The sequence below is a fragment of the Triturus cristatus genome, chromosome 6, assembly GCF_964204655.1.
Source record: "Triturus cristatus chromosome 6, aTriCri1.1, whole genome shotgun sequence".
Classification (NCBI taxonomy): domain Eukaryota; kingdom Metazoa; phylum Chordata; class Amphibia; order Caudata; family Salamandridae; genus Triturus; species Triturus cristatus.
The window spans coordinates 1,001,910,959-1,001,937,104 of NC_140589.1; the positions used below are offsets into that span (position 1 = coordinate 1,001,910,959).

General features: G+C 41.9%; 1 protein-coding gene across 4 annotated transcripts in view; it reads right to left on the minus strand.

Annotated features, from left to right (window-relative positions):
* The window catches only part of LOC146820914 (uncharacterized), a 305,904-nt gene that overhangs the window by 97,526 nt on the left and 182,232 nt on the right, over positions 1 to 26,146 (minus strand). For all 4 annotated transcript variants that reach the window (XM_085609316.1, XM_085609314.1, XM_085609313.1 and 1 more), the window contains exon 2: positions 267 to 383. In XM_085609316.1, coding sequence (XP_085465442.1) covers positions 267 to 373 — 107 coding nt within the window. In that variant the 5' untranslated portion in view covers positions 374 to 383. The remainder of the gene's footprint in view (positions 1 to 266; positions 384 to 26,146) is intronic.

Below are 26,146 nucleotides of genomic sequence, written 5' to 3' on the forward strand. Positions count from 1 at the left end.
GGTGGACAAAGGAGGCATAAAGTGGAATTAATTCCAGACAGTCTTGGTATTCGCCAATCCTGGTATTAGGGAGGTAGCCTCTCAAGAATAAAACTTGGGCCCGCTAACCTATTTATGCAAACTATTGCAGACACGTCACTTGTTTAAAGTGTATCTAATCTGAAGCAGGCAGTGAAGTTAAACACAAAACTAGATTCCCTGGGTACAGGAGTTTTTAGTCGCGGTTACTATTGTCACAGTGCTGCAGTATTGGTTTCAACACTTACCTCATGGCTGAGTCCGTATCCAACACAGGCAGCGCTTGTGCCTGGATGTAAAAGAAGCTAAACAAAGCGAATGACACCAGCAACTGCACGCTGCTCCGATGCTCCATCGCTGAGGCTCTAACAGAGAAAATAAGAAACAAGCATCACTCACGTGCACGTTAGACTTTTTGATGGTATCAGTCATTAAAAAGAATCAACGCAAACCAAACCCTGCCAGTGACCACAACCCTCTAACAGCCTCTCTAAAAATTAAGGCCCCGAAGGGGATGGCTGTGGCCTGTCCTATAAAATATAACTGTAATCAAGGGGTAAGGTTGAAATGGAATATTCTGGATCATGTCAAATTTGAGGAGAATATAATTAAGTCTAACTTAACTGACGTTATGACCTGTTTAACCTATTTAACCCCCCCGGAATCCATCATTGGGAGTTTTGAAATCATATGTGAAGGTGTGGCAAAAAATCTGCTTAAATCAGTAAAAAAAATGAATCGCCCTGAATATAAATGGTTTGATACGGAGTGCTTAGCTGCAAATAGAGCTTTAAAAATAGCATTAAGCACAGTACCACGGGATAGGGCCTTGATTAAGGAAGCTAGACGGTCTTACAAAAACACAATAGAGCGTAGAAAAGAAGAATTGAGACGCCAGGCCTGGGAAGATTTAGAAAAGGCAGGAATGCTAAGAAATTCTAGGTCCTTCTGGGAGGTGATTAATCGTCCACTCTTCACGGATGTAAGCAGGAACGTGGAAACAAATATAACGGGCTTAGCTTGGGAGTCCCACTTTTCGAAGACTTTTAACCCAAATGACATTAGTCCACAGGTCAGTCAGTCAGATATACCTTTTAATCCTGAATCAGCCCGGCAATTAAGTGTATCCCTGACTTTAGGGGAAGTGGAGGAGGCCCTTAGAAAGGGCATTGCCTCTAAAGTCCCAGGACCAGACGGGGTACCTTTGGACCTTTTTAAAAGAAATCCGGCACTCTGGGGCCCCGTACTATTAAATGTTTTTAGAGCTGCCATAATGGGCCAGACCCCACAATCTTGGAAGACGGCTGTGGTAGTCTAGTATGAACCTCTAAACCGGCCTGTATGATTCTTCAACAGATCTATATAGATTCTGTATTTCCCAATCTAGCTATTTAAAGGTTTGTATTGCCACATTATTTTTATAGAGTCCACTAAACTACAGTATTTTAGACAAAAATATATTTTTATTTGTTTTTACTCTTTTTTCATCTTAAGACAATTTATACATAATTTAGAAAGTGAAGCTTATCGGTTTTTACACTCATAATTTAGAGTACAGACATTTTTACAAAAAGCATAATTGTGAAAGAAGACATCCTAGACATCTGCAATATAAAAAAGCATTTACTATCCATTCATACATCATGCTTGCATTCAAACAGAAAACAGTGAAGAAAATCAGTCTAAAGATAGAAAGCTAAAACTGTGAATTGGTCGACTCCTGGCGATGGATGCCCTACGACGTCAAGGCGAACTCAGCGTTATGCCGTAACAGGACACACCATTTTAAATCAAATGTGCATCTTGAGGAATGATAGATAGGAGGACCGCCTACATTGCTGCTTGAACGTGAAACCCCTTTGGGAATAGGAAACCAAATACGAGAATTTCAGGTACCGTTCTCTCTGATAAATACCGGCAGCTGTACAGATATACTATAGAGTGAGAACATATGCTCACATCCAGACCTTCCAAGAAATACCAAGCACCGCTCGCTCCAAGAAATAGTAGATTTGCAAGGCCATATACCTACATCTCAGGAGATGAATCCATAGACACCCTGACATCCTTTTTTAACATTCCCACTTGCTAATTCCGGCAGTTGGTCCTGAAGAAGGTGGTTCACCCACTGAAACGCGCGTTGACCGCAAAAATTGCCAATATCGAAGATATTGAAAACCAGCATCTTCCCAATTTTCAGTCAACTGGAAAAATCTGACCAATTCACAGTTTTAGCTTTCTATCTTTAGACTGATTTTCTTCACTGTTTTCTGTTTGAATGCAAGCATGATGTATGAATGGATAGTAAATGCTTTTTATATTGCAGATGTCTAGGATGTCTTCTTTCACAATTATGCTTTTTGTAAAAATGTCTGTACTCTAAATTATGAGTGTAAAAACCGATAAGCTTCACTTTCTAAATTATGTATAAATTGTCTTAAGATGAAAAAAGAGTAAAAACAAATAAAAATATATTTTTGTCTAAAATACTGTAGTTTAGTGGACTCTATAAAAATAATGTGGCAATACAAACCTTTAAATAGCTAGATTGGGAAATACAGAATCTATATAGATCTGTTGAAGAATCTTACAGGCCGGTTTAGAGGTTCATACTAGATTTTTGTACTTGCTCCCTCCTCTAGGGCCTCAATTCAAACAGGGAGACCCTCTTCTCATTGCCGAGACGGCTGTGGTAGTGCCAATATTAAAAAAGGGAAATAGAAATGATCCAACCTGTTACAGGCCGATTTCCCTTATAGATGCCACATGCAAGGTGATGGGGAGAGTAATTTTGGCACGCCTGGAGTCATGGGCTAACAATGCTGGGCTGATATCACATACCCAATATGGGTTTAGGAAGGGAATGGGAACTGTCGAACAGTGCCTCAACTTGTTGATGATCATGGGCAAGTACATGAAGGCTAGGGGGGTGCCAATCCACTGGCCTTCATAGACTTGTCCAGTGCCTTTGACACAGTGTGCAGGAGCAAGTTGTGGGCGCTGATGGAAGATCTGGGCTTTGAGGAACCACTTGTCACTCTCCTCCGCAGACTACATGCTTCCACCTCTGTAGTTATCCGTTATGGCCCAGGGGGAGAGAAGACCAAGCCCATCACTTCGACAGAGGGGGTCCGGCAAGGCTGCATTCTAGCCCCGTTTTTATTTTTGGTTTATACAAATGGGCTGAAGCAGTTTCTGTTAAACAAACACTTGGACTGCCCAAAAATAGCAGGTGCCCAAGTACCTTTATTGTCGTATGCTGACGATACGGTTTTGATGGCCTTGACTGCCAATCGCCTTCAGGGATGTTTGGATGCTTTCACCGAATACATGACGTCATTAGACCTGAAGGTGAATTGTAAGAAATCCTTTGTCATGGTATGTGGGCCAAAATTAACAAAAACACGAAAATATACAGTGAATGGGACAGTTATCGAGAAGGTAAAAAACTTTAGCTATTTGGGGAATGTTTTTAACTCTAACTTAAACTGGAATCAACTTTTAGTATCGCGGGTGCAGCAAACTTCAAGAGTTATTGAGGGGTTGTTTCGATTTGCGGCAAAACTTGGCCATAAGCCTGTTGCAGAGCTGATAACACTGTATAAATCAAAATGTTTGTCAGGAGCAACTTACGGTGCAGGAGTGTGGGGATATCAAAAGAGTACCCAGATTCAAATAATTGAGAACAAATTTTTGAAGAGACTCTTATTTATCCGTCTAGCTCCCCTACATCATTTTGCCACTCGGAGGTGGGTATGGATTATATCACAGACAGAATACACATGGCACCCCTGCTTTTATGGGGAAAAATTTGGTCCTCGGAGGAATTTAATTTCTACTGACTTGTCTTAAAAGATTGCATGAATTTAGACAACGCAATGGTGGTCCCTTGGTTACATTACGTTAAACAAACCTTTTATAAGATAGGATTAGAAGATTTTTATGATAAGCCTGAGTGTATACCGCCAAACATGAAAATGTCCATAAAAGAAGCTTTTGGATCTGAGCTGAGTATCTCATCTAGGCCTACAGATAGACCGGACCCCCTTTCTTAAAACAGCAACAATTTTATTTGTCGTTTAGCTTGCAGGGCAATGCACGTTTTTAATGACAAGATTTCGTTTAGGCACACTGCACTTTCTTGTGGCTTTTCCAAAACAGTGGGGGGGGGGGGTGAGAGGCTACCCCCCTGTCCTTGTAATAATACAGCCCAACAAAATACTATGCACATTATGCTATTTTGCACATTATATAAAGACCCCAGGATTTTAAACTAAAACTGTTTTCTCTCCCATAAAGAGGGTTTTAATTATTTACATTCCTTAGCAAATGCCTCCATTTGAAGCTCTGTGCTTAGTTTTATAAAAATTGTTTTTATAATAAAGAAACAATATGCAATGTAAAAGTATGTAATTAGGTATTTAATTGCCTTCGAAGATATTTTTTATGCTCTTTTGTAAATATTGTCTTATTTATGATTGTATGTTTTTCCTGTGAACTTTTACGATTCATCTGGAATCGAATAAAGGTTTCTGACTGACTGACTGAATCAACGCAAATATCTTTATGTGTGTGTCAGTTTAGGCATCTGCCAGTAGCAGAGGAAAGCACAGCGCAGTGTTTCCTTTGGAGGAGAGTTACAACAAACAAATGATGGACGGAATGCTGACAATGCATACATTCTCCCCCAGTCAAGAGATCTGGGTTAAATCCATCGTTCTTTTGCCCACTACACCACCCCAGTTTAGACATGGCCATATGCAAATCAGTCTTGACCCTGTGCCTCATGGGAACAGTCCAGCCCGAACTGCCAAGCCATGTCTTCCCTGGACCGGAATCAAGCATCCTAGGACCGGTTTCTGGCTATCAGCCGTCATCAGCCAGGATAGCTTGACTCCAGTGGCGTAGTGAGCACGGGTCCCACGTCTGGGAATACCCATCCCACTTAGGGCGAAAAGCGTTACAACAATTACAAACAATTGATGGACGGAATGCTGGCAATGCATACATTCTCCCCCAGTCAAGAGATCTGGGTTAAATCCATCGTTCTTTTGCCCACTAGCAGCATTCGACTTACAGGCCTAGGGCACACACAGTGCACTGTACTAGGGACTTAGTAGTAAGTCAAACAAGCCAATTATGGAAACACTAATCTATAATAACTATTTACACAGAGACCATATACACTTTATCACTGATCAGCAGTGGTAAAGTGCCCAGAGTCATAAAACCAACCAAAGCAGGGTCAAAAACAGGAGGCCAAAAATCTAAAATTCTGGGTATAAACCCACTGGAAAGGTCAGGTCTAACAGGTGCGCTTTGTTCTCTACGCACACAAAACTAAGCACTCCGCCCAAAGCTCAAACTGTCAAAGTGTATTCTTAATGATCGAATATAATGAAAACGTTGCACTGCACAAAACTTAGTGCAAACATGTAAAAAAAAACAACATCCCCAGCACACATTTCGTATAAGGGTATGACAGCTGTAGCTACAGTAAGTCAAGACAGTATAACAAGTATTAGAACATGTTTCTTTTGTTTCTTATTTTTCTTTTTCGCTCCTTTGTTTTCAGTCTTTATATACAGGTTACAAGCCAACGCGTATTACATCGCCAGCAAGTGGATTACCCCGCAACTTTTTCAAGGTTCCTGAGTCCTGTGTTGATATGTTATATGTGTGGTGATAATTCTAACCCACATGGTATGTAGGTGAGGGCAGTATTGAGATGCATCCGAACAACATATCCAGATTAGTGGTATGTCACCGTAAGTTAGAGCGGTGATGTCGCATCTGTATCTCCTATCGCGTCCTCGAGTACTAGGACGCGTACACCTATGTACCGTGTGGGTTGGAATTATCACCACACTTATATAACATATCCACACAGGACCCAGGAGCCTTGAAAAAGTCGCGGGGTAATCCCCTTGCTGGCGACGAAACATGTGTTGGCTTGTAACCTGTGGCTTGTAACCTTTATATAAAGACTGAAAACAAAGGAGCGAAAAAGAAGAATAAAGAACAAAAGAAACGTGTTTTAATACTTGTTATACTGTCTTGACTTACTGTAGCTACAGCTGTCATACCCTTATACGAAATGTGTGCTGGGGATGTTGTTTTTTTGTACTGAAAGTGTGGCATAGGCTGCATAAGTTTGGGGAGGCTGGTGGTTCTCCCTACCTTACAGCAGCATTAGACAAATACATTTACACTGATAGCGGGTGCCCTCACTCTGTAGCGCCATTTCCCTAAAAAGTATACCACTGTTTATTCGCAACAAACATGTCAAAAAGTGACATTCACTTTAACAGCATGAGTAGTTAGTATCTTAAAGTGTCTCGTGCAGTGCACAGAGCTGCACGCAATTTCATGTGAAACCATAAGCCGCCGTGTTGAGCAAGCTAATAAAAGAGACGACAGCATGGATCTCTCTTATCAAGTTCTGAATTTCCGTATTTTAAAAGAACTGTGCCGCAGTTACTAGTGAATGTATCAAATTGTTCAACATTGAGCTCTCCCATTACCCTACTAAACAATATCCATGCAAAGTTTCTAGTTTTTTCAAAAAAAGTTTGCGAACAGTTCTTGTTTGTTCATAGGAGTTTATGTGCACTGCAAAATGTGAATAGCTACTTACGATGTCAGAGTGCGGTCGCATGGTTCTCTGCGGTTGGGGTACCGCAACCACCTTGGAGGGGCTGGGAAGGGTGCTGCCACTACCCAGTGCTCTCAAGCAAGTCACTCTCTGAGCTCCGCCGTGCTGAACCTGCCCTCAGCTGCGGGCCTGAGAGTCTGGGCTGTAGAGAGCGCACACAGGCCTCTTTTTTTATTTCTTTAATGCAGTTTTATATAGCGCAAACTTTGCCCAAAGGTGTCAGAGCGTTGTACAAAAGAACCAGGTAAGTTACACAAGGTACACAAGATAAACTAAACACTCTAACAAGTTATATATATACAGTTACAAAAGGTACACAAAAAAGACTGAGTACGCTAACAAGTTATATATATGCAGTTACAATGCTAACAAGTTGGATATTTATATTGTAAAAAATAAAAAGGTATCAGCGTTATGTTAAGACAGGAGTAAAATACATATTTACAAAGTTGACCTCATGTGAGCACTAGATGGCCGTAAGGGTCAAGAAATGGGCTGAATTATTCCAGGAAGTGCCTTCTCCTGTTGCAGGTCCCTGTGCCGAAGTCTCGCCTCTCCAGTGCTGCCAGCCCTCCTCCCTGCTCAGCTCTGCTCAGCCATAGCAGGGGCTCTTTTATAGAAGCCGGCATCTGCCACGCAGAAAGCAGTCTGGTTACTCGGGATAGGAGACGTCACTGCTGCTTCCAGGGGGCGTTCCGCGGACGTCATCTACTCCCAGCGCTGAGCTGCGCCAGGGGGCCAGCCGCCCCACGTGACCCTTGGCTCCGCGCACTGTACTGATTGAGGGGACATTTGTTTTAATAATGATTTAGAACAATGAGAGGCATCCGTCGCGGGACGATTCCACCGTGAACGAGATCGTACATCTGAGTGCGGGGTAAGTAGCAGGTGGGGCGACAAGGCTCAAGGCCAAGGTGGTTCAGTGGGCTAATGCACCACGCAGAGGTGCAGGTGCGCACTGAAAGTCGTGGTGCTAATGCTGGCAAGGGTGTTCAGACTTATATTCTTTTGAGAGGAATAAAATGCGTAGGTGACGCGGCAGCGCTATGAAACTACTTAGGTGCCGAAAGCAACGTAAACATACGTGTTTTTCTTTTGTTTTTTAACTGGACTTCATCCCTTGAGTTGCGTCAGTCCGGCCGTGTTGAATACAGGGGCATGTTATTTTGCATTTTAATTTATGTTTTCATGAACAGTTAGCCGACTTCCTCTTTATGGGGCATATTATCAAGACAAGCGATAAAATTATCGCCGCTAAAACGGCGATAATGGGCTAGATAATATGCTCTATGGAATTCCAATTGAAGCTCAGGTTAGATGTCCTTCACATCTAACATGGGCTTCAATTGGAATTCCATAGTGCATATTATCAAGCCCATTATCTCCGTTTTAGCTGCAGTTTTCTGCCGCTAAAGCGGCGATAATTTTATCACCAACGAGGCGATAGGAAATTATCGCCGCTTTTGCGTCCGTTTTCGGCCGAAAAGCGGCGATAATTTTATCGCCTAATTAGCAAGGTCACGCTAACGCGTGAAACCTTGCTTTAGCGTACGAAATCTTAACGCCCAGCTTTGCATCTCTAATGAGATGCAAAGTGGGCGTTCCTGACCTGACATGACAGGAGAAATGTCGGCGACATTTCTCCTATCGTCAAGCCCCACGCTAAGAAGCATAGCGGCAGGAAAAGTAGCGATAACCCCTGTTATCGCTACTTTCCTTACGCCTGCTTCAGGACTGACTTAGCCATGATATCCTATGGAAGGAGGATATCATGGCTAAGTTTGTGAGTCCCTATCAACAAGCTAACGCCACATTTCGTCAGATTATCGCTGGGTTTCCAGCGATAATCTCACGCTAGGCAGTTAGCGCTAGGATTTTTATCGCTTTTGAGATAGGAATTGCTAATAGCACGCTATCTCAGCGATAAAAATCCACGCTAGCCGGCGATAATTATCCTAGCGCTAAGTGCGCTTAGCGATAATTATCGCCGGTTGTTGTTGATATGCCCCTATATTTGTTGTAAAACCTTTGGTAACCGGTGCTCTTTATGTCACTTTGTACCCGCACTGGTACAGTTATTGACCAAAACATCAAATATACCTCACACAACTTTTTTACGGATCTAGTAAGAAAGAACTCTTGAAAGAAGTGCGTATCTCGAGCTCCGACTCGCATTTGCGTTTCTCGGTGTAATGTCTGCTAATTTAAATACCAGCTGAGACCGGTTTTTATTGAAGTCGGATCCCATTTGTCAGTAGTCGAAAGTCAGTTGCAAAAGGCGTTTCTCGACTCGGTGTGCTTGCCTATCCCCCCTACCATTAGAGATTGCATTCCTGCACATCTTGCATATTCTCGAGCGAAAAATGAATTTGTGTCTCCACCTTTCAACCAAATGACTTCACATGTCAACCAAGGTTGCGATTACTATTCAAATGTGGCTAACTGACAACATTAGACATTTGAGTGCATTATTGTAGACATCAGCTGGAATGTTAGTACCAGTTTGCGGAAGGATAGGGGGAGGAGAGCGATGGGCAGGGGATGGGTTATGGGGAGGGATGTATACGGAAAGAAATCATGGCTGAGGTGGCGCTGAAGGTAAGACTGTAGGCTAAAGAAGCCCACTTTTATTTAGAAGAACTGATTTGGTGAATTCTTCCAAAAAACGTACACTTCAGGATATGGATGGGGCAGTGTTACAATGACTTGTAGCTTGGCCACGTGGGGTCAACTCAGCGCCCTAAGTGCTTCCCAGTGTGGGCAACACGATGGCAGTGTTTTGTGGAAACAGAACATAGGTTTTCGGACAAAACATTTTACCTGAAAATCTTGCCACACCTGTAAAACTGTAGCCGAGTTTACTCAATGAATCTGAAAAAAACTGTACCATTTTGATGTATCACCCTTGTTGGATTGGTCTTTCAAAGTGTGCATTTTGGATTGGTCTTTCAAGTGATTTTTCCCATATAGATTTGAAGGCAAAGTTAAAAGTCCGATTGGCCGCACTCTGCTCGTCCTACCAGCGTGTTACCCCAAAGCATTGTGGTCCATGAAGTAGCGTCGGCGGGTACGCCTATGCCAAAGTTTAAAGTGAAAATGAGTGTCGCGTTAGCCATCCCTGGACACGTGTTTCGAGGTAGTTGCCTCTCGTCAGCAGGGAGTAGGTATGTGTGTGGGGTTGCTGCGTAGGCTGCCATAAAAAGTATTTTCAGGTAAAGTACCACTCAAGGCGTGCAGGTGCGTAGCCATGGGCTCGTCAGCCCCACCGGCTCAAGGGAGCCTGAATATAAACAAAAGTCCGATTGGCCGCACTCTGCTCGTCCTACCAGCGTGTTACCCCAAAGCATTGTGGTCCATGAAGTAGCGTCGGCGAGTACGCCTATGCCAAAGTTTAAAGTGAAAATGAGTGTCGCGTTAGCCATCCCTGGACACGTGTTTCGAGGTAGTTGCCTCTCGTCAGCAGGGAGTAGGTATGTGTGTGGGGTTGCTGCGTAGGCTGCCATAAAAAGTATTCTCAGGTAAAGTACCACTCAAGGCGCGCAGGCGCGTAGCCATGGGCTCGTCAGCCCCACCGGCTCAAGGGAGCCTGAATATAAACAAAAGTCCGATTGGCCGCACTCTGCTCGTCCTACCAGCGTGTTACCCCAAAGCATTGTGGTCCATGAAGTAGCTATCGGGCTGACGAGCCTTGGACCTGCACCTGCGCGCCATGAGAGGTACTCTACCTGTTTTAATTACTTTTTGGCACTCCCTGCTGACGAGAGGCAACTACCTCGAAACACGTGTCCAGGGATGGCTAATGCGACACATACTTTTTTGTAAACACTGTGGCACAGGCGTACTCGCCGTCGCCACTACATTGACCACAGTTCCTTGGGGCAACTTGCTGGTGTGACGAGCAGGGTGCGGCCTATTGGATTTGGTTTATTACGTCTCCCTTGAGCTATCGGGCTGACGAGCCTTGGACCTGCACCTGCGCACCATGAGAGGTACTCTACCTGTTTTAATTACTTTTTGGCAGTCCACGCGGCACCCCTATACACTTACCTGTTCCCTGCTGACGAGAGGCAACTACCTCGAAACTCGTGTCCAGGGATGGCTAATGCGACACATACTTTTTTGTAAACACTGTGGCACAGGCGTACTCGCCGTCGCCACTACATTGACCACAGTTCCTTGGGGCAACTTGCTGGTGTGACGAGCAGGGTGCGGCCTATTGGATTTGGTTTATTACGGCTCCCTTGAGCTATCGGGCTGACGAGCCTTGGACCTGCACCTGCGCGCCATGAGAGGTACTCTACCTGTTTTAATTACTTTTTGGCAGTCCACGCGGCACCCCTATACACTTACCTGCTCCCTGCTGACGAGAGGCAACTACCTCTAAACACGTGTCCAGGGATGGCTAATGCGACACATACTTTTTTGTAAACACTGTGGCACAGGCGTACTCGCCGTCGCCACTACATTGACCACAGTTCCTTGGGGCAACTTGCTGGTGTGACGAGCAGGGTGCGGCCTATTGGATTTGGTTGAAGGCAAAGTTAGTGTGCTTCCAGATTATAGTTTAGTATAGCTGCTGTTGTCTCGTGCTATTTAAGGCATCACATGCTCGGCGAACATTTTGCAGTTCTTAATCACATTGCCTAACTCAGTTATACAAAAAAAATTGAGAAATGACTAATAAGATGCCTAGAAATGTGTTTCTGGGATGAAGGCTGTGACTTAAGCCAGAGTTCCTGCTATGGCCTAATTTCAGGAAATCCACGGCTGGTTAACGAGCGGACTGGAAGCGGAGAAGGCAAATCTGTGGACCATTAATATCGTTAGCGGTTGCAACGGGTTCGTCGAACCCTCTTTGTGAATTTTCTCCTCGGACACCCATGTTACATACAGCTGCTCTGAGTACACGTTAAGAGTAGAGGTTTTTTAGGTCGGGCATTCAAGACCTCTTGAATATACTTTAGTCAATACTTATTATATACATATATGTGTATGTACTATGTGGGCTGTGGAGATCAGCCCTAGGACTTGTCTGCTTCTGCTTAGGGACTTTTTTTCTGTTCAACTGCCTATATTTAACTGTCTTGATAGAAAACGACCAGCAGATGTCAGTAAAATACCAGATTTACTTTTTGCTGAAATACTTCCTTTTTTAAATTTTTCTGGCAACTGCCTCTATTTTACTTTCTTGATAGAAAATGACCAGCAGGGGTCAGTAAAACACCAGAATCACTTTAGCATTCCTTAGATTCCAGTCCATAGAAATTGTCTTCCACGAGCGTCCGTAGAAAATATTTTTTTCAAATCTTATATTTTCAGTGATATGACCACCGAAGACCTGATTTTATATTAAAAACAGCTTTGGACGATACCATTTCCCACTGAAAGGCAATATTTTTCTCCATGTTTTCCCATGCCTGGCATGTCACTCAGTTTGGTGCTTACTTTCCCTCCATGTTAAAGAACAGTCGATGTTGCACCCAGGCTAATGTGCTGCATAGCTAAACGCATATAAGGTCCCAAAGGCGAGACCTATTGCATTGCAAATGCTTTTTTTTTTTGCCACCTGTTTTCTATACAAACAGCTCAGTTGGAAAGTGGATGGTAGTGAAAAAAGTGCTCACAGCATACCCACTCAAAATTACTCTTTTTTAAACTCAAGTGGGGAAGCACTGGCAAGTCGGCTGTTACATAAATAACACTGGAGGAACGGAAGGCCCACTTTAAGACATTGTTTATAAATACTCTAAAAAATGAAAGATGGGCAGAAAGGGTTAAATGGCACAGTAAGATAGATACAATCTCAGTACAGCGTCCAGGCGTGTTAATCCAGTGTCAGTCAGAACGTGAGTAATTTTACAGTGCTATATCGTAATTAAGGCTCCCTGTTTTACGTTTTTACTTATTTTTACAGATAAATACAGACAGAAAACATTTGTTTTCTTGTCTGTATGTATGACTGCCAGGCCAATAGCTGTGTGGATTCATAAGTAAGGGGGTTAAAAAAGAAGATAATTTTAGTAAAGAGGATTTAACAGCAGTAGATATGCACAAGGTTGATACTAAAATTTGCATGTTTTCATATAAGTGCATTGATTTATCTTCTGCGGATGTTCACAGCGTTGAAACCTGGCAGGCATTCAAGCATGAGTGCATATTTATTGGTTAAATAGATGTGGAAATATACTAATTTCAGCTTCATTTCTCCACAAAATCCAAAATAAATATGGATAAATAAAGATACAATTTGCAAAAAATAAATATGGATAAATACAGACGGACATGTCAAAAAAATAAATACCATAAAACCGGAAGCCCTAATCATAATGTGAAACAGAATTAGTAACGTGTTCTGTGAACATCGGATACAGTGAGTTGTCTACCAACATGCTAGAGCGCGTTGACTAGTGGGCCACCTACTGGTCGACATCGTAGTACTGTTTTTGAAGCCAACACTATTCCTTTAAGCATGCACGTCCGGGATTCTTCAACCCCAACACAACTTTCAAGCTTTCCTCTTAGGCAGTTCTTTAGTGAACATTTAAAGAATAATTTTGATTTTTTTTGGGTAAAAGCAACTGTAGTGGTTATTTCTTTACGACGCGTTTACTCAGTAGGAAAAAGGTAACATTTCCTTTTCAAAGTAATTAAAAGTGAAACAAAATTCTTTGTCACGTACCAGATCTGAAATGATTCTTTACAATTTGAGATGAAAAAAATAAATTGAACATGATAACAGAAGACATATTGACGATCTTCACTTCCTGATATTTGTTCCTAGATATAGTGATTTGACGAATACACTCGAGGACTTGAGCAGAGCTTGCGTCCTCTTTTTCTGAAAGAATACACAGTTTCCAGTTGTCACATTAAAAATAACTTTTATTCTACGTTAACCCTGGCTAAGCTATTTCTTTCTGTTCGAATGTGGACCAAAAGTCCCTGTAAACTATTATATCTTTTCCTACTGTGTGCTGAACACGAGTGGAGCGAGTAACCAGCCGTCGAAGTGGGTGGGATCGGAGGGGCACAACTATCCATACTTTTATGATTTACGAAAAACAGTTCCCCTATTTTTTGTGAAAAGAGAGCCATTCCAAGAGTTGAAATGCTCCAGACTTCTGTGCTGCGAACCCGAGGGAGGTACAGACAGCTGAACAAGCATTCTCACCTCACCAGGGTGCTTGCTTGCCTGAAAAAAAGTTAATGTGAACAACTGATCAATCTGCGAATGTAAAGGGTGCTTTGAAGCTGGTATTGGCTTTAATTCATGGAATCACTTGAAGCTTTCCAAAAACACAGATTGTCTTTTTTAGTTGTAGTGCAAGGAAGTTACCAACTGATCTGTGAAGTGTGTGCTTTTAATGGACAGATATAAAAACAATACACTATGTGCAGCCTGGGTAGTACTAAAATCTAGATTTTGGAAGCACTTTATCTACGTGCCAGTAGCGGGGAGCATTATGTGCTAACATTTCTCAGTGTTTCTCCAAGGTGCCTTGGGTTCTTTTTCTACTGTTCTCTCTCATTTTTTTACTTCTAGAGCTTTCCTTTCAGCATAATCTTAGGAAGGAATCTGGACAGTCTGGTGTCACTCAGCTGTTTCAGAAGGGAAGAGGGAGCACTGTGGCAAAATGGAGTTGTTTGTCTAACCAGAAGCAGCCCCTGCACCTACAGCTCTCCCTATATGCTCCAACATTTCATAGCTTGCTTTTCTATTTGTCCATGTTTATTTTAGAATAAACTACCCTCTGTGAAAGGAAGGCTCTAATAGCATTACAGCCCTTTTGCCTTAGGCTACACCAGCTGTTAAAGACCCTCTCCTTTGTTATAGAGACCTGTCTGTACAAAAGACGTATAACTGTGAAAGAAGGCTACCGAAAGTTATAACTATATTGCTATATTATATTGCATTTGGAGAAATTGTGAGGATATGTAGTAGAAATAAGAGATATTAATATTTTCCCAACATTTTTTTCTTAAATAACTGACCTCCAAAGAATGGAAGGATGAAACCCGCTTTCTGGGAATTAAACTTGTGATGTGTTGTCTGATCATCAATGCAAATCTTTGTGGCAAGAAGTCACATCACTGACCCATCCTATTGGCATTCCAGAGGTTATTGGTCAAGACATGTAAAAGTATGGAATCTATAAGATACGCATGGTTTGTACAGTAGCCATATAAAATAGAAGTGGGACGGATGCAAGGGGTAAGGTTAGTAAGATGAAAATACAAGCTGAAGAATGAACAGCTTGCAAAAGGACAAATGTATTCTTTGCAGATATCTGTGCTTGACCCCATGGTTACAGATTCAACCCCCACATCATCTACTCAGCCTTTCATCCTCTGCAGCCGATAAAATGAGTAGAACTGAGTTTGATAACAATTAGGGGTGGGCAGAATTTGCGAAATTCACTTTCGCAAACTATCGCGAAAATGTTAAAAATCTACGCAAACACGCGGAAATATCACGAAGATGCAGAAGTTTTTTTCCCGCCCGTTCGCGGTATTTTCTGCATGGTCGCGGCTCGCCAACTTACCCATGTGGTTGCTCGCGGGCGCGGCCATCTTGTTTTCACTTGTCTCGCGGTGCATGATCGCGAGAAGAAAGACGTGATCGCGCGACGAATGACGTCACTGCGGGCGCGAACTGTCGCAAGACAGCGCACATGGCACCAACAATCCAACATCTCGTGGAGAACGCGACCGGATCGGGAAAACTTGTCGGCGAACACGGGGTTTCAGGTAAGGCGATCGCGCGCACGCGAGAATGTATTTTTTTACAGCGCGAGCAAGCAAAGAATTTCCAGTAAGATGCGGATTGCGGAAATTTTGACATTTTCGCGCTCTCCGTGGAACGCGAAAATGTCAAATTAACGCAATTTCCGCGAGCGGAACGGAATTTTCTCCCAGGCCGAATAACAATCAGGGCCATACTGGAAACCAAAATAAATCCTGGCTAAATGTTCAAACCAGCACGCTCTGCAGGAGGCACAGCTTGAATAGGACCATGGGTTTGGTCAGAGCAGCCCACCCTTCTCTGAAAACAGCCCCAACTTGCTACCTATTGGGGAAGTGCCATAGTGGCAGAATGGTCTATTCAGCCATGGATACGATAAACATCTGCTACCAAGATACTCTTTAGTGTGGAGCAGCATAATTTGTCTCTACCCTTTCACATCACAAATACGCAATATATGTGGAACTTAGCACATGTACTTTGTGTGTTCTAGCAATGTTAATATAAAGTGCTGCTCTTGACATCACTATTAAAGTGCATTCACTGTAGAATTAGAGACTCATATATATATATTTCTTTTTTTCTCACCAAAACAAAAATATCTCAGCACTCTCCTCGGGATGTTATAATTAATTTATTTAGCAAGCCATCTCACTCTTCTTATGCGTTTCAACCATACAGGTCTTGGTTACGGTACATAGCGTAGTCCATCTTCGCTTTTACCTTTATATACTTGTCTCCCACCACTCTCATTATGAGGCATTGTGGGAGTGGTGGTTGTTACAAACAAACATTTAAATTGAGACATCATTCAACGTTAGTCAAAGTGGACTTGTACATATCTACATGTTTTATGGCATAAGTTCTATTAAGCAAAGACATTTCTATACATATGACATGCTGTTACATTTCTTTACTACACTCCCAATTGTTAAATATTGATCTATTCCTTCATTTTCAAACTGTTGTGTACTTAGCGACACATTCAGTTAAATGCCATGTTGGCCAAATGCATATTCACGTCTGCCATAGATCACAAATATTTACAATTCATTACAAATTACCGGACTTAGTGTCCCCATCTTATATCAACACATAGTTGTTAGACTAAGTGTCCCAATCCAAATATCTCTTTTGGCTTAGTGCCACCTTTGTAACCATGGAGTAATGCAACAGTCTATTATCCATAACTATAGCCAATGCACTTTCTAGACGTAAGCCACTTTCACTAAGTACTACATTCATATAATTAATCAATTATGTGTTCCAAACAAATGTATCTACATTTTGATATTTATGACATCATAAATATCAAAATGTAGATACATTTGTTTGGAACACATAATTGATTAATTATATGAATGTAGTACTTAGTGAAAGTGGCTTACGTCTAGAAAGTGCATTGGCTATAGTTATGGATAATAGACTGTTGCATTACTCCATGGTTACAAAGGTGGCACTAAGCCAAAAGAGATATTTGGATTGGGACACTTAGTCTAACAACTATGTGTTGATATAAGATGGGGACACTAAGTCCGGTAATTTGTAATGAATTGTAAATAATTGTGATCTATGACAGACGTGAATATGCATTTGGCTAATATGGCATTTAACTGAATGTGTCACTAAGTACACAACAATTTGAAAATGAAGGAATAGATCAATATTTAACAATTGGGAGTGTAGTAAAGAAACATAACAGCATGTCATATGTATACAAATGTCTTTGCTTAATAGAACTTATGCCATAAAACATGTAGATATGTACAAGTCCACTTTTACTATCTTTGAATGATGTCTCATTTTAAACGTTTGTTTGTAACAACTACCACTCCCACAATGCCTCATAATGGGAGTAGTTTGAGACAGGTATATAAAGGTAAAAGCGAAGATGGACTACGCTATGTACCATGACCAAGAACTGTATGGTTGAAACGTGTAGGAGTGAGATGGCTTGCTAAATAAATGAATTATAACATTCCCAGGAGAGTGCTGCGATATTTTTGTTTTGGTGAGAAACATATTTTCAAGGTTTGTCCTACCTTGCCGCACGCACCATCTGATAAGTGTGCCTTCCGTTGATGGACTGTTTGTTGGATTTTATATATATTGTGTGCCATAACTGATTAAATTACATTTACTGTTTACGTGATTGAATAAAGCATCCTTACACTATTCAAATGAATTTACTATAGAAATAAAAAGGATTTATGTAATGTGTGTACTAAACTTCCTATTTATATTTATATGTAGTTCTTATTCATACGCATACCCACATACCCAAGATTTCATCTATATGCAACTTGTAACATGAATCCAATATACTGACATTTTCCATTTATTTGTAAGTTGAATGTGCACATGCATATTAACTGTGCACTATTAATTTAATACACAAACTTGTCTCGACTAGGCTCGTATTTACTTCTACATGAAATGCTGTTTGACATTTTCTGCTTGCATGTCTTCTCCTTGTAGGTGAAATTCACATGGTTTGTTAGTTTGAGAATAGAGACAACACTGTACTAGTGATAGAAAGCCAGAGAAGAAGACCTTGATAAGGAACATGGAGAGCCAGAGAGTTAACTGAAAGTGACCATTGAGCACTGTTGCAAAGAATCTCAGGTAACAAAGGACAATAACGTTCCCATGTCTGGCTTGGGAGAAATCGTTACTGTTTCAGCTTACAACATGAGAACGGAAAGAACAATGGGGCTCCTTATGGCTGGAACAGAGTGGTGTTACTTTGGAGATTCTGGTGAAAATAACTGGTGTTCTCACTGTCTGAGGTTATGCCACTTTCATTTGGACTTTGAGAGGTTTAGAGCTCAAAGCTTGTTACCTTTGATTCTTTACCGAGTATGGCTTATGCTAACACTTATTTACCTGACCCAAGAAGACTCTTGACCAAGCTTCTAAAATGCCGACACTTTGCCGCATTTTTCTATTTTTGTGCATTTCCCTGATTTTTTTTTAGATCTTTTAGTTTGGGCTTAACTTAGATGATTCTAGACATTACTCATGTATAGAAGAGCGAATCAGAAACTATTTTAGGAGCACTAAATTCTGTTAGTGAATTTTTGTATTGCTGTGACTGAACTTGTTGTCTGCCTTATTCTAATACACCCGGACTTCTTTAGGAGGTTGGGATATCCTGTTGTTATTCTGTAACTTTACAGCATGGTATTAAGATTTATTGATCTTAACCTGGCTGCTAATTTCAATAAACCTTCATTACTATAGTCACTTATTCCCGGCCCTTATAGTGTAGCCAAATGAGTTGTGCTGTTAATTAAAGTGATTGAATAAATACTAACTCCATTTACCTCGCAGTCGGCGAGAAAGGGTCCATTGGGTAACAGGTGTGAATCTGCTCTTTATATTTACACTGCATGTTATGTGGTACAAATACTGTAGATTGTGAGTCTTTTAAAAGACACACAAACAAATTGCATCAAACACAAATAATCTTGAGTTCAACGGGTCCAACCCTAGTTAGCCCATTTGCATTGTTGTATATGGCTTCAATTGGGAACCTTTAAGGTGAATAACCAGGTCGGAATCCAATCCAATCCAATCCAAACAGCTTTATTCGACAGAAGTCATAAAAGCGATACAAAACAGCACAGGTACAAAATACACAAATATACAAGGAATCCAGTTATTCACTACTGTATTGTCATAACAGTTATAAACCAAAGAGGTTGAGCACTGTTGGTATCCCACAAGGGTAAGTATATACTTCCTCTTTGTTCTGCCACTTCGCCCAGGTCTCCGGAGACCTCAGTTAATGTTATTCGGTGTTACCCATCTATGAATCTATTTGTTATGCATGGCTTCCATAGGAAGCCGCTGTCAATTACCCTTGACTCTAAGTTTGATAACTCACTGCTGTAATGTAGTAATAGTTGATAACAAAACTGGTTGTCCATTGTTACTACATCATAAAGGCCTTCCAGGCCACACTGGCATTGCTCCATGAGAGACTCTCAGCACAGTGCTGCTTGTCTGCTTTGACTGAAAGGAGATAGCACAGTGCAGGAGATGGAAGGAAAGCAAGACAGATAGTTGGGTTGGTTAAGGGTGGCAGGAAAGTATTTTTATCAAATTTGGGTCAGGGAGGAGAGACCATATTCTGTATGGTTCTGCCATGACTCCTCTGCCCTTAGGCAGCAGCATGGTGTGGTCCCTTACAGCGGCCTTTTGCCCTGTCTGGAGCAAAAATATTTCTCCTCTACTGCCCCTGTGCAGAAGACAGCAGATGGCTTCAGGCTTTCTACTTGGTAAGATCCTGGTCCTTGATCAATTTCTCTCTCATTCACTCTCTGTCTTTAGAAATCTGTGTGCCAGTCACTTGGTAATGTCTTTCTGTCTGTCACAGGAAGCAGTTCCTCACTTTTTGTCTGTCTGTGTTTCTCCGTCTCTTCTTATGTCTATTTGTCTCTGTGTCTTAAAATGCAGTTTTCGCATGTAATCTTCATAGGGGATTTTGACAAGCACTACAGCGTAAACAGCTGTACGGAATTGCATCAAATTTGGCAGAAAGCTAGATCGTAGTCCAGAAAGCGTGTTTTTTGGTGCAAATCCATTCTGTAGATTTTGAGAAATTAAGGTTAAAAAACTCTGTAAATCTGGATAGTTTGGTTCGTGGAAGACTCACAAGGTCACGCAAAATCTAACAATAAAACAATGTGAGTTGCCTTTTTTTCCCGGTTAGCCATCTTTCTCCCGCAAGACCCGCTGCTGTGATTGGCTGGCCGAAACATTAAGAAAAATGTTGCAGCAGCCATGTCAGGATACTGGGATTCGCCTGAGTGTCCATACAAATTAAAACAAAATTATGTTATAGGTGGGTAGGGTAGGGGTATTCTTACCCCCCTTGACAATGTTGGAGGGTCCCCGAGGGATCTCCACTGGGCCAAATTGTTTTGAAAAATGATTTCTTTTGGGTTTACACCCCACAGTGTGTGTCCCACTGGACTTCAGGGGCCCCGTTTTCTCCCACAGGGCACTAGCGGTATAGCGAGAAACAGTGTGGTGGTGAGGGTAGACCCTCCGTCCACCTACTATGCATAGCTGCCAGGTTTCCTGGTCTATCTGTGATGTGGTAAGCCAGTTCAGGTTTTTCCTTAGAATTCTGGGACTTGTAGTCCTATGTTTAATGAAGTAAACAACAACGAGTCTCCAAACTAAAGGAAATAACCTAGACTGAAGGAGAGCAGCACACATGAACCAGGGAAACTATAAATGTTTTTCAACCTGGGTATAGTGGTCACAGTGGAGAGACCAGTCCCTACCCCACATCCTACTATTCACTCCCCTTGTTCTGGGGCATGTGCCGGTGGAGAGCCCGCTCCCTCAACACATCCTACTATTCACCGCCATTGCCCTGGGGAGTAGTTTTAGTGGAGAGATCAGTCTCTCCCCGCACCCTCCTGTGTGCTGCCCTTGGTTTGAGGCATAGTCTCTGCTGAGAGTCCACTCCCTTCCTCTTCTCTACTATGCTTGCTTCATGATCTGAGTAATGGTCACTGTGAAGACACCAGTTGCTCCACACACCCTACTACACACATCTGTTGATATGAGGAGCTGTCTCTGTGGAAAGTCCACTCCCTCCCCATACTCTACTACACACCTCATTAACCTTGGAAGTGGGTGTAGTGAAGAGGCCTGTTCCTCCTCACACCCAACAGTGCATGCTTCTTGACATGAGAAGTGGTGTTAGTGGAGGACCCAGTCCCTCACACACCCTATTACGTACCCCTTTGCCTTGGGGAGTATGTTTAGCAGAGAGGACAGTCCCAGCACACAACCAATTACACACCCCTGTTTGTCTGGGGAGATGTCTCTGTGGAGAGCCATTCTCTCCCCACACCCTAGGACATACATACCCTGTTGTTCTCGGGAGCAGTTTTAGAGGTGAGGGCAGTCCCTCCACACCAACTAATATGCATGCTTCTTAACCTGAGTAGTGTACACTGTGGAGAGATTACTTCCTCCCAACGCTCTACCCTGCACTCCCCTTACTCTGATGCATTTTCTCTGCAGAGAGTCCATGCACCTCACGCACCCTACTATGCACCCCCATAGGTCTCAGACGTTGCCTCTGCAGGAGTCCACTGCCTCCAGCCCCCCTACTTCGCACTTCCACAGCCCTGGAGAGATGTATCAGCAGAGAGGCCATTCCCTCCACTCACTGTACTTTACATGATTCATGACCTGGATATTGATAAAGCTGAAAACGTTTACGCAAATTCTTCCACACAATACTATAGAAAGGCACTAAATATTAAACTTGAAAATGAATTTCAAGTTAAACTTTAGAAAATGTGCCTTAATTCAATGTAAAAACATGAAAAATGCTGTTTGTGTTCTGCAGATAGCTTTCTTTTTTGTTGTTCTTCACTTGGTCGGCCTTACTATTTATTTATTCTGCTCTATCACTTTAAGAAAAATAATGCTTTTTAATAAAATAGTGATTTAACTTTATAATCAAATTCTATGGCTTGACTTTTTGTGAAATATTTTGTGCCATGAGAAAATGTATTCTTTCTTTCCTCAAATAATGACTTCACCATATTTAGATTGTTTTCTTTGGCCCATATGCATAATGAACAAATATTACATAAAAGGAAAATGCTTGCTGCATCTTACATTTGCGATCTAACCAGGATATACAAGGATTTGAGTGTTTCATTTCATAGAACAGCTCATTGTTATATGGTGAGAAACCAGACAGCTAACAGAGTAGGCTTGCAAAAGGTTCTTATGAAAATCTTCGTGAATGGAACTTCTGGTAATATGTTGTAGCCATTTGTAACTGACTTCATGCTGCCGTGAACATTTACCGTGGTAGATGAAGACGAAGGACCATTGGAAGCCTTCTTACCATTGCATGATGATGAAATACACTTGATTTTGCTACATGTTCAGCTGCCTTCAATATAGTATGTGTTCCTAGCTAGAGAGCAAGAGACTCTTTCCATACATCTCTATCCTGCCATGCACCTTGGCACTTTGTTGTGCTTGCCCAACTTGCCATTGACTACTGCTTACGTTGATTCTGTTTGCTTTCCTTACGCTTTGTGAGGAGAGTTTCCCTATTTATGCAGATCATAGCTACTACTGTGAGTCTCTCCTTCTCTCTGTTTTAGATGCTTGCTACTGCACTTGTCTGCAGGACTCGACTGAGTCTCCAGAATGACCCTCTATGGGAAGTAGGCCCTTCCATTTAGCTATTTGAATCTGCTCCAAAATCTACTTGCTCGGTTCCAGAAAGAACTCTTCTTGGGTTGTTGTAGGATAGAATAGGTCCTTTAGTTTAGAATAGGAACAACAGTCTGAATGAAACACACTGTTTTGTTTTCTATGCTTCTTCTAACCAACCTATTTCTTAATTATTTCTGTTATTGATTTGCCACTAATTTGAATAAAAACAAAAATATTGACTTATCTACTAAATGAGAGAATAAACTTTTAAAACTTCAACACTCTTTTCATTGACTAACCATCAAATGTAATTATTTATGTCTTTTTATGTGTAATGCTCCATTTGAAAACAGTGGCATAGATCCATTGGTTGAGAAAGTCACAGAACTTCCAGGTTCTCTAAATAAGTTTTAAGGCAACATAATTTACGGAACTTTTTGAGAGATTTCCGCAATGGCAATATCGTGGTCACAGTTGAGAAGTCAGTCCCTCCTGACACCCTATTACACACCCCCTTGGTCTGGGGGAATTGCCTCCATACACCCTATGATACACTCCCATTCCCCTGGCGAGTAGTTTGTGCTTAGAGACCAGTCACTCACTGTACCCTACTATGCATACTTCATGATGTGAGTAGTGGTTTATGTCCTATTGTTTAACTAAATTCTTGTACACACAGTCTTCACCCTGCTTACAGCTTTTACTAGAAATGCCACTCTTAGGAAACCTTAGCATGCATAATATTGAGCCAGACTAAAGGTGTAGAGAGGCCCGTGTCTCAGTTAATCATATATTGGACAGGGTTAACCTTGTATGGAGGTCTCAGCTGAAAAGCTATAGTTTTAATCAACAAAGTATGCATTGTTTTCACTCTGTTGTCATGTGTTTGAAGAGGGAGAAGTCCTTTATTAAATTCTACTGCACACAATCTGCAGCTTGCTTACAGGTCACGGCAGAGGAGTTAATGTGTTACTAACACTTTAAACACACAGTCATTGACCTGTACACAGGTCTAAAAATTAGAGCTTAGGCTCTTAACGAAGTGAAATATTCATAATGTCCACCTTATTAAAAATGCTAGTACAGAGTCTGGTGTTCACTTAATCCTTTAACCCATAGAGTTCACCCTGTGCAGAAGTATTAGTAGAGAGGCCTTTCTTAACAAATCATACCATGCACCTCGTCCATCCAGAGTAATTGTCTTTTGAGAGGGGTTAGTTCTTCACTAAAGGCATTCACGCCAAGGATTCACCTTGTACAGAGGTGCAATGAGAGGCCATGCTGTCAAAGAAACCAGCTATGCAGTGCTTTCATACTGTTGATAGGGGGTTGAAGAGAGAGATGTCCATCAACAAACCCTACTGAATACTAACTACAGCCTGTTTGAAGGTGAAAAGAAAGATGTGGCTCTCTTGCTGATGCTTTCTACACATAGTCTTCAGCCTGTACAGAAGTCTTAAAAGGGAAGGCAGACTCTTACCAAAGTGAACCATGCAGAATTTTAGAGATGTTTGCACAGGGCCTATTGCTCTAAATTATTGTGCATACAGAGTTCATAGTGTGCAGAAGTCCCAGTTGTGAGTCAACTCTCAGGAAACCTTCCCATGCACTCTGTTCAGCCAGAGTAAAGGTCTTTGCGGAGAGGTCAGTCTGTTAGTTAATCCATTGATACATACCCTTCACAATGTACATATGTCTCACCATAGAGCCAATAGATTTTAACAAGAAATTATTAAATGTTACCATCCTGTTGTATGGTGTTAGAAGAGAGGGCAATCTCTTATTAAACCCAGCTGAACACAATCTACAGTCGGTTTAAACGTGAAATTAAAGGAGTAACTCTCATATTTAAACTTTCTACACTCAGTCCACCCTGTACACAGTACAAAGAAGAGGGAGGTCAGTGTTTCAAATGAATTTGAACTGTATTTGAACTTAAACGCTGTTCACATTCATTCGTTCTCTTTCTATATCTGGGGTGGGAGGAGCAGTTAAAAATAATGTGCTTCTTTGCGCATAGACCTGCATCACAGCCATTTTTCCCTTGTTTGGGACAGCTAGAGCCACCATTTTTGGTGAGTGCGCGCTCTAGTGTCCCGTTCCCAGATGCATTTAAGGAAGCATGCATCGTGGATGCGCCGATGGTGCCCCAAAGGCATGCCAAATGCAAGTCTGTCTGCGCCCGGAAGCGTCCAGCACTAGCCACCATGCCCAAAATGACTCTGAAGGTAATCGGAAACACACCTATAACTCATTACAATTACACAGGCTAACCCCTTTCAGAACATGTGTACCTTTAGCTCTAGACTCTTTAGTCGTTAATGAAGCTGGGTGTACACAATTTAGCTTTCATATGAACTTGAGGAAGCTCTATAAATATTGTATTATTTGTAACAGAAATATGGCTAATGGATTTCTCTGACCCTGATATCTGCTCTGGAATTTGCAATGGCTATACGCAGAGAGGATTGCAATAATGGTTGAAGAGGGAGGGTGGCCATGATCTAGAAGGAGAATTTTTACTCATACCTCCATACCCATAGTAGGTTTGGAGGGAGTGGAGGTCATGGGTTTCTACCTCACTCTATCCCCCAATCAATCAGTAGCAGGCGCGCTAGTCTCTAGACCCCCGCGGCTTCAGCTGGATCCTTCCTTAGCTCTCTGTGTAATGCTCTCTCACCCTTAGCACTCAGATACTCCCTTTTAATCCTCCTAGGTGATTTTAACCTTCACGTCGAGTTAGCCAAGGAAAAGGAAGCAATTACACTGTCAGAGAGTATCTCTTTATGACCATGACCCAGACTGCATTCACGCCTACTCATCAAGCGGGACATACCCTTGATTATATTTTCTCTAATCTAACCCTGAAAGTGGATAATCCCATCCCTCTAGTTTGGTCAGACCACTATATGATTAGGTTTTGGTGGGCCAGGGTAGGGAAATATCTACCTCAGATAGGCTCCATATCTAGAGCGGCTAGAGCCTTTTATAATATCCAACCTGAGGTTTTTTGTGGGCAATGGAGGAGAAAAAGTCCTCACTCACACGTAATGTGGATTCTGATGTTGACCTTATAGACAACTGGATTGGAGCCACTACCCATGCCTTAGCCCCGGTGCGGGTGCGAAGGTCACGTCGAACGAAGCCTTCCAACCCATGGTATACTAACTCTTAAAAAGGCAAAACTCTAGTGTAAGCACTTAAAAAGACAATGGAGGGTATCATACAGTCCTATCACTAAAACTAGGTACAGCACATCTTTAAAAAAAGCTATACTGTGAGGCCAGAATTGTGAAGGCTTGAAACAAATCGAGAGAAGCCTTTAAAAAGATTAAGGGCCTCATGTAGGAATCCAAATACCGGTCGGTAACGGCCGATTTTCGGTAATTATACCGTTACCGACCGGTATTTTGGCTTTTGGTATGTAGGGGGACAATTTCTGTATTCGGAATTTACCGAATCGGTAAAATTACCGATTCGGTAATTTTACCGATTCGGTAAATTCCAAATACAGAAATGAG